The sequence below is a fragment of the Elephas maximus genome, chromosome 9 (assembly GCF_024166365.1).
Source record: "Elephas maximus indicus isolate mEleMax1 chromosome 9, mEleMax1 primary haplotype, whole genome shotgun sequence".
NCBI lineage: Eukaryota > Metazoa > Chordata > Mammalia > Proboscidea > Elephantidae > Elephas > Elephas maximus.
Window position 1 is genome coordinate 49,814,980 of NC_064827.1, and position 12,751 is coordinate 49,827,730.

At 37.8% G+C, this 12,751-nt stretch overlaps 1 protein-coding gene across 1 annotated transcript in view; it reads left to right on the forward strand.

Annotated features, from left to right (window-relative positions):
• The window catches only part of STX17 (syntaxin 17), a 74,618-nt gene that overhangs the window by 25,382 nt on the left and 36,485 nt on the right, over nt 1-12,751 (forward strand). The window contains exon 4 of the mRNA XM_049896058.1: nt 4,123-4,348. Within this exon, the coding sequence (XP_049752015.1) occupies nt 4,123-4,348 (226 nt within the window). The remainder of the gene's footprint in view (nt 1-4,122; nt 4,349-12,751) is intronic.

Consider the following 12,751-nt stretch of genomic DNA (forward strand, 5'->3'; position numbering starts at 1 on the left):
ATGTTTTCCTGTTTGTTTTGTATGCCTGGTGACCTTTGATTGGGTGGTCTTTACCTTGTTGGGTGCTGGATATTTTTATGTTCATGTAAGTCTTCTGGAGATTTGTTCTGAAATTTAGTTTAATTACTTGGAAACAGTTTAATGCTTTTGGATCTTTTATGATTTGTTAGCCTCAGCCTGAGTCTGATTATTCCCCACTACTGCGGCAAAATATTTCTGAGTGCTCTACCCAGTGCCTCATAAGTTAAGAATTTTTCTAGTTTAGCAAGTGGGAACAGGTACTGTTCCCAGCTCTGAGTGAGTGCTGACACTGGTCCTCTAATCTTTTCAGATGGTCCTTCCCTCAGGCTTGGATAGTTTCTTTACACACATGCTCTGTGCAACACTCTTCTCTTGGGTACTCCAGTACTCTGTTCTGCAAACTCTGCTTGCCTTGTACAGAAGGGGAAATCCATCTATTACTATGGGTTTTTTTTTTTTTTTTAATAATATTTTATTGTGTTCTCAGTGAAAGTTTACATAGCAGATTAGGTCCCTGTTCAATTTCTGTTCAAATTGTTCAGTGACATTAGCTATTATTATGTTTTGAAACTGCAAGGAATACTTTCTTCTTTGGGATAAGAAAACATTAGCGTTAAAAAGGATTTTGTGATCGAATTCTGAAACTAAATGAGAGAGTTGGGAATTGTTACAACTGTCATAATCCACTTAAGAACGTTAACTTCTCTTTTAAAGGAACCTGATCCCCTAGCCTTTTCTCCAGCATGTGGAGGTTGTTGAGAACACCTGAATCTCACTTCAGACATTCTGATTCAGTAGATTTTAGACCTCATTTGGAAAGATACTGCTTTGCAGAGAGTCTACTCCAGTTCCATTGGTAGCATGGATGCACACAAATAATAGCAGCCATGGGACATGTAGAATTAAAATGTGACTTTCATGAGTTTACGTAGAGAAACATAGAACACTTAAGTGCTCTACTTTTTAATTTTTTTTTAGAAGAGCATTTTAAAAGGTGGAAGCAATAGAAAAGAGGAAATGAAGAGGAGAGTAAAAAAGCAAGGATAGTGAAACAAAGTTAGGAGAAAAGATTAGGGAGAGAAGCAAGGTCAGGTAGAGAATGGAAGAGAAGATAGAAGAGGAGATTCCAAAATAAATGCTATTAGAAGGTAAAGTGTTTTAGGTTATTGAGGGCTTCAGAGGGGCTTATAACTTAAATTTTGTCTTTGAAATATTCATGAGCCGATTAATCAGGATTTAGGATCCTTAACCTCAACTCTGAATTGCATAGATACTGTAGAACCTCAGGTCAATTAAAAAATTGAATCTACAAGATTAAATCTAAGACGCCATCAGTTGTAACACATACCATTTTTTTGTGTTCCCCAAGAAAGAAAAAGTGTTGCCAATTAACTATGACACAGTGCTTTCTTATCACCTAGTTTAAGAAGCATCTGAATTTTGGAGATGTTAAACTAGAAAAAATATTGTCTTAAAATTGATAAAATATCATATTTAGAAGGCTCATACCCTGCCTCTCTGACTTTTCCCAATCTATTCTTTCTATTTAATATGCTCTGTTTTCCCAACATTATCTTTCAGGAACAGCTTAAATCTCACCTCCTTCATGAAGCTATCTAGATCCTTATAGTAAGATATGTTTCAGATTTCTTTTGAAGATGTTTTTTATGCCCTTTTCTATTTTTATTATTTCTTCTTAATATTTTTGCAGTATCAAAATAGGAGTTAAGTAGTTCTGTTTTCCCTGCATCATCTGTTAACATTATACCATCTGCCCCAAGCGGTAGGCCTGAACCTTCTCGCTTGTTCTTTTTGCTCTACATGTATTTTTTAAAAATCTTTTTTATTGTTCTTAACATTTTCACCAGCCTCCGCGCACTCTGGGCTCTTACGTTTCTTACATGATTCTCCTTGTTTCACACCAGTCTTTCCTATTCATCCATCATCATATGTCTTTTCATTCCATTTTTTTTTTAAAGACGTCTCTTAAAATTCTGCTCTTACCGTAGCACACCTTAAACAACCATATTGGGTTTTCCACATCCCTCTTTCTTTCTTTCTCTCAGACTAACTTGTTTTTATATTGTCAGAATTTTACTTTTTAGAAACTGCATCTCTTTTTAAAAAGTTCTTCTTATCACTGTATAATTTCTGCTGTTTTCTCTAAACTTGGTAAAATCCATTTCCCTGAAGTGTCACTGTTCCAATATTCTTTTTGTCATTATTATGAACTTCAAGATGGCATGATGACTTCTCTCATGGTTTTATAGACTGTGTTTGCGATTCCCATATCAGGTGTCCCTTTGAATCTGTTTCTGTTGTCTGTTGTTTTTGTTGTCTTATATGTTGTTCTTATATGCTTGATTATCTTTGAGTGCTGGACATTATATTTGAAAAATTGTTTATAGAAATTATTTGAAGCTAGGAATGATATTATCTTCCTTCAGAGGTGATTTTCGTTTGCTTCTTCCAAGCTCTTATTACACTAACTTTCCAAGTTCATCTTTATATAATTTTAGGACTTAAGATTTTTATGGGCTACCAAAAAGACTGGAAGCCAAGCTTCAGTTCATGCAAGGGCAGGTTTATTTCAGAATCACCTGTTCTCCTAGGGTGTGGGTCTTTAAGATTCCAGCCCCAAGAACCAGGTCCTCATACTTAGCAAGCTCTGGCATCCAGTTTTCACCCCTAGCTTTGTGAGGCTGTCAAACACACATGCTGTGCAAATACTTCCAAAGCAAAGGTGGCCCTGAGTTCACAACTCACTGCTCTGGGATTTTGCATTAATATCTATGAAAATACTTTAGGGGAAAATAATTTAAAATATTATATATGAGTGGAGAGGTACAATTAAAAAAAATCAGGCTTAGGTCATTTTTGCAAATTAGTCCTATTTAATCTTCAAAGAATAATTGCTTTCTATGTTTCTCAAATTTTAGAATATCAAAAAACATAGGAAGCTCCCCAGTTCATATTATGAAGCTAGCACAACCTTAAACCTGTTAAAGAGAGCTTAAACCCAGTAAAGATAGTATAGACACATGCATATATATGCATGCTAAATTGGAAATAAAATACTAGCAAATCAAATCCGGCAGTGTATTTCTTTTGAAAAAAGTTATATATTGATTAGTGAGAGTTATGCCAGGAATATAAGACTGTCTCAATACAGTAAAATCTGAGCATAATTCATTGTCAACAAATTAAAGGAAAAATTATCATCATGCCAATGGGTGTTTTTTTTTAAAAGAAGGGGAAAGCATTTGATAAAAATTCAGCAACCTCACTCATAAGGAAGTGCAGAGTAAAACAACAAGAAGGTAACATACAGGACTGGCAGTATGTGAGGAAATGGGCTCTCACACATTGAGGGTGGTATGAACTGTTACAGCCTTTTGGGGAGAAAAAAACTGATACCCTATTGAAATGAAAAATGCATATATTCTTTGATTACTCTCACTTCGGGGAATCATTCCTACAAAAAATAGTATATACTACAATATGTGCAAGGATATTTTATTTATTTCATACTTGTAATAATTAAAAACTGGTAACAACATGAATGACTGTTGATCACTGGAGGAGTGATTGAATAAATGATACTACATCCATACAATGGAATATGATGTAACTATTGACTAGGAAGGATGCCCATGATGGTATTGTTAAATTAGGATGCAGGGTGACAAAGTATAGATTATTGTACACAATGTAGCCCATCGTAGGCATGAACAATGAGAAATACATGAAAGGACTGGGTTAAAAGAGCAGATGGGATTGGTGAAGTGAGGAAATCATTAAGTTTTTCTTTATATTTTTCTGCAATATTTGACTTACTATGGAGAGTATTTGTTACCTTCATAATAATCACATTTAATGAAGAAAAAAATGCTAAATAAATTCAAGGTATAAGGATATGGGTTCTAAAGAAGTCAGATGTGAACACAGACGTGAAAACAGAAAAGCATTCTACTGTACCTTATGTTGTAGAAAACACTTGTAGGCATTTTTATCCACAACCATCATCACAAATTACATCCAGAAGTAAAGATATTTTATACTAAGAGATGGTGGCAATAATGATTTTTTTCTCTTTTATAGCAACTCCGCTCAAACATCCGAGAAATGGAGTCACTTTGTTTGAAAGTCCGAAAGGATGACCTAGGACTTCTGAAGAGAATGATAGACCCAGTTAAAGAGGAAGCATCAGCAGCAACAGCGGAATTTCTCCAGCTCCATTTGGAATCTGTAGAAGAACTTAAGAAACAATTAAATGATGAAGAAACTTTATCACAGCCTTCTTTGACCAGATCCATGACTGTTGGTGGTATGTATTGTACCAAGTCTTATTCTTTTTTTATAAAATATTTTTTCTTGTTGTTCTTGACAATATATTATAACAGAACATAAACAGTTCAACAATTTCCACAAGTACTATTCAGTGACATTGATTACAGTCTTTAAGTTGTAAAATCATTTTCATCCTCCTTTTCCAAATTGGCCTTCCACCATTAACATAAACTCACTGTCCCTTAAGTTTTCTGTCTAATTTTTCAAGCTGGTGTTGTCAGTTTGATCCCATATAGATAGTTCTTAAAAGAGCACAATGCTTAAGGCAGACATTTTTTACTAGTTAAGCTGAACTTGTTTGGTTTTAAGAAGACTTCAGGGGATATTTTTGTTTTAAGGTTTAAAGATTATCTCAGAGCAATAGTTTTGGAAGTTCCTCCTGCCTCTATGGCTCTAGAAAGTCTGGATACCATGGCAATTTGAAATTCTGTTCCGCATTTTCTCCTTTTTGATCACGATTCTTATATAGAATTACCTAGAATCCTTGATCAAAACTTTCAGTGATGGTACTTGGCTCCATCCAGTTCTTCTGGTCTTATGGCAAAGGAGGAAGTTGTTCATGGAGGCAGTTAGCCACACATTCCATTTCTTCCTTCTCTTGTTGATTCTCCTTCTTCCTCTGTTGCTCCAGGCGAATAGACACCAATTGTACCTTGGATGGCTGCTTGCAAGCTTTTAAGGCCCGAGGCACTATGCAACAAACTAGGAAATAGAACAGAAGCACTATTTTTCATCATTGTTGTTGTTAGGTGCCATTGAGTCACTTCTGACCCCTAGCGATCCTATGTACAATAGAACAAAACAATGCCTGGTCCTGTGTCATCCTCACAATCATTGTTGTGTTTGAGCCCATTGTTGCAGCCACTGTGTCAATCCATCTCATCAAGGGTTTTCCTCTTTTTCATTGACCCTATACTTTACCAAGCGTGATATTTATACAGGGACTGGTCCCTCCTCATAACATGTCCAAAGTACATGAGACAAAGCCTCACCATCCTGGCTTCCACTGAGCACTCTGGCTATATTTCTTCCAAGATAGACTTGTTCATTCTTCTGGCAGTCCATGGTATATCCAGTATTCTTCACCAACACTTAATTCAAAGGCGTCAATTCTTCTTTAGTCTTCCTTATTTACTGTCCAGCCTTCTCATGCATATGAGGCGATTGAAAATATCATGGCTTGGGTCAGGCGCAAGATACATCTGACATCAGCAGTGATACCCCTTGTTCCACATCCTCTTCTCAATTTGGCTTGAATTTCTGGCAGTTCCCTGTCGATGTACTGCTGTAACCACTTTTGAATTACCTTCAGCAAAATTTTACTTGCATGTGATGTTAATGATATTGTTCGATAATTTCCTTATTCTGTTGGAGCACCTTTCTTTAAAATGGGCAAAAATATGGATCTCTTCCAGTCAGTTGGCCAGGTAGCTGTCTTCCAAATTTCTTGGCATAGATGGGTGAACGCTTCCAGCAGTGCATCCATTTGTTGAAACATCTTGATCAGTATTCTGCCAATTCCTGGAGCCTTGTTTTTCACAATGCCTTCAGTGCAGCTTGGATTTCTTCCTTCAGTACCATTGGTTCTTGATCATATGCTACCTCCTGAAATGGTTAAATGTCAACCAATTCTTTTTGGTACAGTGACTCTGTGTTTTCCTTCCATCTGCTTTTGATGCTTCCTACATCATTCACTATTTTGCCCATAGAATCCTTCAGAATTGCAACTTGAGGCTTGAATTTTCTCTTCAGTTCTTTCAGCTTGAGACATGCTGAATGTGTTCTTCACTTTTGGTTTTCTAACTCCAGGTCTTTCACATGTCATTATAATACTTTACTTTGTCTTCTCAATCTTCACTTTGAAATCTTCTGTTCAGTTCTCTTACTTCACCATTTCTTCCATTTGCTTTAGCTACTCTGTGTTCAAGAGCAAGTTTCGGGAACTCTTCTGACATCCATTTTGGTCTTTTGTTTCTTTCCTGTCTTTTCAGTGAACTTTTGCTTTCTTCATGTATGATATCCTTGATGTCATCCCACAACTCCTCTGGTCTTCAATCATTAGTGTTCAATGCGTCAAATTATTCTATTCTTAGATGGTCTCCAAATTCAGGTGGGATATACTCAAGGTCATATTTTGGCTCTCATGGACTTATTTTAATTTTCTTCAGTGTCAGCTTGAACTTGCATATGAGCAATTGATGGTCTGTTACACATTCGGCCCTTGGCCTTATTCTGGCTGATGATAATGAGTTTTTCCATTATCTTTTTCCACAGATGTAATCAATTTGATTCTTGTGTTTTCCATCTGGTAAGGTCCACCTGTATAGCTGCTATTTATGTTGTTGAAAAAAGGTATTTGCAATGAAGAAGTCATTTGACCTTGAAAAATTCTATCATGCTGTCAAATGATGATCTCCGGTGTCACTTCTGTCATGAAGGCCATATATTCCAACTACTGATCCTTATTCGTTTCCAGCTTTCACATTCCAATCACCAGGAATTATCAGTGCATCTTGATTGCATGTTTGATCAATTTCAGACTGCAGAAGGTGCTAAAAATATTAAATTTCCTCCTCTTTGGCATTAGTGGTTGCTGTATAAATTTGAATAATAATCACATTAACTGGTCTTCCTTGAAGGCGTATGGATATTATTATCCTATCACTGATAGGGTTGTACTTCAGGATAGATCTTGAAGTGTTCTTTTTGACGATGAGTGTGATGCCATTCCTCTTCAATTTGTCATTCCTGGCATAATAAACCATGTGAGTGTCTGATTCAAAATGTCCAATACCGAGGCGGGGTCAAGATGGCGGACTAGGTAGACGCTACCTCGGATCCCTCATGCAACAAAGACTCGGAAAAACAAGTGAATCGATCACGTACATAACAATCTACGAACCCTGAACAACAAACACAGATTTAGAGATGGAAAACGAACAAATACGGAGAAGCAGCGATTGTTTTCGGAGCCTGGAGCCAGAGTCCCAGTCAGCAGATTTTCTGGAAAAACTAGTTCCCCAGTGATGGCTCAGAGACAGCAGTCCATATCAAACCACATAAAGAAGCAGACCATGACAGCTTCTACAACCCCCCAAACAAAAGAATCAAAATCTTTCCCAAATGAAGATACAATCCTGGAATTATCAGATACAGAATATAAAAAACTAATTTACAGAATGCTTCAAGACATCAGAAACGAAATAAGGCAAACTGCAGAAAAAGCCAAGGAACACACTGATAAAACTGTTGAAGAACTCAAAAAGATTATTCAAGAACATAATGGAAAAATTAATAAGTTGCAAGAATCCATAGAGAGACAGCATGTAGAAATCCAAAAGATTAACAATAAAATTACAGAATTAGACAACGCAATAGGAAGTCAGAGGAGCAGACTTGAGCAATTAGAATGCAGACTGGGACATCTGGAGGACTAGGGAATTAACACCAACATAGCTGAAAAAAAATCAGATAAAAGAATTAAAAAAAAAGTAGAAACCCTAAGAATCATGTGGGACTCTATGAAGAAGGATAACTTGCGTGTGATTGGAGTCCCAGAACAGGGAGGGAGGACAGGAAACACAGAGAAAATAGCTGAAGAACTTCTGACAGAAAACTTCCCTGACATCATGAAAGACGAAAGGATATCTATCCAAGATGCTCATCGAACCCCATTTAAGATTGATCCAAAAAGAAAAACACCAAGACATATTATCATCAAACTCACCAAAACCAAAGATAAAGTGAAAATTTTAAAAGCAGCCAGGGAGAAAAGAAAGGTTTCCTTCAAGGGAGAATCAAAAAGAATAAGTTAAGACTACTCAGCAGAAACCATGCAGGCAAGAAGGGAATGGGACGACATATACAGAGCACTGAAGGAGAAAAACTGCCAACCAAGGATCATATATCCAGCAAAACTCTCTCTGAAATATGAAGGCGAAATTAAGATACTTACAGATAAACACAAGTTTAGAGAATTTGCAAAAACCAAACCAAAGGAGGGCGGAGCCAAGATGGCGGACTAGGCAGACGCTACCTCGGATCCCTCTTACAACAAAGACACGGAAAAACAAGTGAATCGATCACATACATAACAATCTACGAACCCTGAACAACAAACACAGATTTAGAGACGGAGAACGAACTAATACGGGGAAGCAGCGATTGTTTCCAGAGCCTGGAGCCAGCGTACCAGTCAGGTACGGCACAAGCACAGAGACCTGCTCCACCCCCCTGAACTAACCCCGGGAGGGGGACTAGCCGGTTCCACGGGCGGCGTGGGACGCAGCCGTTAGGAGAAGTCCCCGGGAGGCAGTGACTGATCTTGGAGCAGAAAGAGCAGCATCCGAGCCGGGGAACCGTCCCGCAGGGATTTGGACTGGACGCAGGTACGCCATAAACACGGAGAGTTGCTCCACCCCCTGAACTAACCCCGGGAAGGTGACCATCCGGGTCGCGCGGGCGGCGTGGGACGCAGCCGGTAGGAGAAGTCCCCGGGAGGCAGCAACTGGTATTGGAGCGGGGAGAACAGCGTTCCAGCCGGGACACTCGGTCGCGGCACAAGCACGGGGAGCTACTCCACCCATCTGAACTAACCCCGGGAGGGGGCCCACCTGGTTCACGGGGGCGGCACGGCCACGCGGCTGGAGGGACGAGAAGTCCCCGGGAGGCAGCGACTGATTTTGGAGTCGAGAGTGCACCGTCCCAGTAGGGGAGCCTTGACGCTGGGCGTGGGGCTGGAAGCGGAGGATCTGACCGTGACTCCAGCGGGCCAGACCCCCCGGGGGCAATCTCCACACAGACAGCACACATAGGCGACGCGCCCGCGGGAATCTCAGATATAATAGTCATTCCAAGCAAGACAAGCAACTCTGGCTATATTCTGAGGTGCTACTCTCCTATCTCTCTGTTCCCTCCCCCACCCTCCCCAGGCGGCTTCATTAACATCTGAATAGCCTGAGCCAGAGGGAGAACTCTGATAGGGATCTGACTGCAGTTTTTTTTTAGTGGATTTTCTGGAAAAACTAGTTTCCCAGTGATGGCTCGGAGACAACAATCCATATCAAACCACTTAAAGAAGCAGACCGTGACAGCTTCTCCAACTCCCCAAACAAAAGAATCAAAATCTTTCCCAAATGAAGATACAATTTTGGAATTATCAGATACAGAATATAAAAAACTAATTTACAGAATGCTTAATGATATCACAAATGAAATTAGGATATCTGCAGAAAAAGCCAAGGAACACACTGATAAAACTGTTGAAGAACTCAAAAAGATTATTCAAGAACATACTGGAAAAATTAATAAGTTGCAAGAATCCATAGAGAGACAACATGTAGAAATCCAAAAGATTAACAATAAAATAACAGAATTAGACAACACACTAGGAAGTCAGAGGAGCAGACTCGAGCAATTAGAATGCAGACTGGGACATCTGGAGGACCAGGGAATCAACACCAACATAGCTGAAAAAAAATCAGATAAAAGAATTAAAAAAAATGAAGAAACCCTAAGAATTATGTGGGACTCTATCAAGAAGGATAACCTGCGGGTGATTGGAGTCCCAGAACAGGGAGGGGGGACAGAAAACACAGAGAAAATAGTTGAAGAACTTCTGACAGAAAACTTCCCTGACATCATGAAAGACGAAAGGATATCTATCCAAGATGCTCATCGAACCCCATTTAAGATTGATCCAAAAAGAAAAACACCAAGACATATTATCATCAAACTCACCAAAACCAAAGATAAACAGAAAATTTTAAAAGCAGCCAGGGAGAAAAGAAAGGTTTCCTTCAAGGGAGAATCAATAAGAATATGTTCTGACTACTCAGCAGAAACCATGCAGGCAAGAAGGGAATGGGACGACATATACAGAACACTGAAGGAGAAAAACTGCCAACCAAGGATCATATATCCAGCAAAACTCTCTCTGAAATATGAAGGCGAAATTAAGATATTTACAGACAAACACAAGTTTAGAGAATTTGCAAAAACCAAACCAAAGCTACAAGAAATACTAAAGGATATTGTTTGGTCAGAGAACCAATAATATCAGATATCAGCACAACACAAGGTCACAAAACAGAACGTCCTGATATCAACTCAAATAGGGAAATCACAAAAACAAACAAATTAAGATTAATTAAAAAAAAAATACACATAACAGGGAATCATGGAAGTCAATAGGTAAAAGATCACAATAATCAAAAAGAGGGACTAAATACAGGAGGCATTGAACTGCCATATGGAGAGTGATACAAGGCGATATAGAACAATACAAGTTAGGTTTTTACTTAGAAAAATAGGGGTATATAATGAGGTAACCACAAAAAGGTATAACAACTCTATAACTCAAGACAAAAACCAAGAAAAACGTAACGACTCAACTAACATAAAGTCAAACACTATGAAAGTGAGGATCTCACAATTTACTAAGAAAAACGCCTCAGCACAAAAAAGTATGTGGAAAAATGAAATTGTCAACAACACACATAAAAAGGCATCAAAATGACAGCACTAAAAACTTATTTATCTATAATTACCCTGAATGTAAATGGACTAAATGCACCAATAAAGAGACAGAGAGTCACAGACTGGATAAAGAAACATGATCCATCTATATGCTGCCTACAAGAGACACACCTTAGACTTAGAGACACAAACAAACTAAAACTCAAAGGATGGAAAAAAGTATATCAAGCAAACAATAAGCAAAAAAGAAGAGGAGTAGCAATATTAATTTCTGACAAAATAGACTTTAGACTTAAATCCACCACAAAGGATACAGAAGGACACTATATAATGATAAAAGGCACAATTGATCAGGAAGACATAACCATATTAAATATTTACGCACCCAATGACAGGGCTGCAAGATATATAAATCAAATTTTAACAGAACTGAAAAGCGAGATAGATACCTCCACAATTATAGTAGGAGACTTCAACACACCCCTTTCGGAGAAGGACAGGACATCCAGTAAGAAGCTCAACAGAGACACGGAAGATCTAATTACAACAATCAACCAACTTGACCTCATTGACTTATACAGAACTCTCCACCCAACTGCTGCAAAATATACTTTTTTTTCTAGCGCACATGGAACATTCTCTAGAATAGACCACATATTAGGTCATAAAACAAACCTTTGCAGAGTCCAAAACATCGAAATATTACAAAGCATCTTCTCAGACCACAAGGCAATAAAACTAGAGATCAATAACAGAAGAACGAGGGAAAAGAAATCAAATACTTGGAAAATGAACAATACCCTCCTGAAAAAAGACTGGGTTATAGAAGACATCAAGGAGGGAATAAGGAAATTCATAGAAAGCAACGAGAATGAAAATACTTCCTATCAAAACCTCTGGGACACAGCAAAAGCAGTGCTCAGAGGTCAATTTATATCAATAAATGCACACATACAAAAAGAAGAAAGAGCCAAAATCAGAGAACTGTCCCTACAACTTGAACAAATAGAAAGTGAGCAACAAAAGAATCCATCAGGCACCAGAAGAAAACAAATAATAAAAATTAGAGCTGAACTAAATGAATTAGAGAACAGAAAAACAATTGAAAGAATTAACAAAGCCAAAAGCTGGTTCTTTGAAAAAATTAACAAAATTGATAAACCATTGGCTAGACTGACTAAAGAAATACAGGAAAGGAAACAAATAACCCGAATAAGAAATGAGAAGGACCACATCACAACAGAACCAAATGAAATTAAAAGAATCATTTCAGATTATTATGAAAAATTGTACTCTAACAAATTTGAAAACCTAGAAGAAATGGATGAATTCCTTGAAAAACACTACCTACCTAAACTAACACATTCAGAAGCAGAACAACTAAATAGACCCATAACAAAAAAAGAGATTGAAACGGTAATCAAAAAACTCCCAACAAAAAAAAGTCCTGGCCCGGACGGCTTCACTGCAGAGTTCTACCAAATTTTCAGAGAAGAGTTAACACCACTACTACTAAAGGTATTCCAAAGCATAGAAAATGACGGAATACTACCCAACTCATTCTATGAAGCCACCATCTCCCTGATACCAAAACCAGGTAAAGACATTACAAAAAAAGAAAATTATAGACCTATATCCCTCATGAACATTGATGCAAAAATCCTCAACAAAATTCTAGCCAATAGAATCCAACAACACATCAAAAAAATAATTCACCCTGATCAAGTGGGATTTATACCAGGTATGCAAGGCTGGTTTAATATCAGAAAAACCATTAATGTAATCCATCACATAAATAAAACAAAAGACAAAAACCACATGATCTTATCAATTGATGCAGAAAAGGCATTTGACAAAGTCCAACACCCATTTATGATAAAAACTCTTACCAAAATAGGAATTG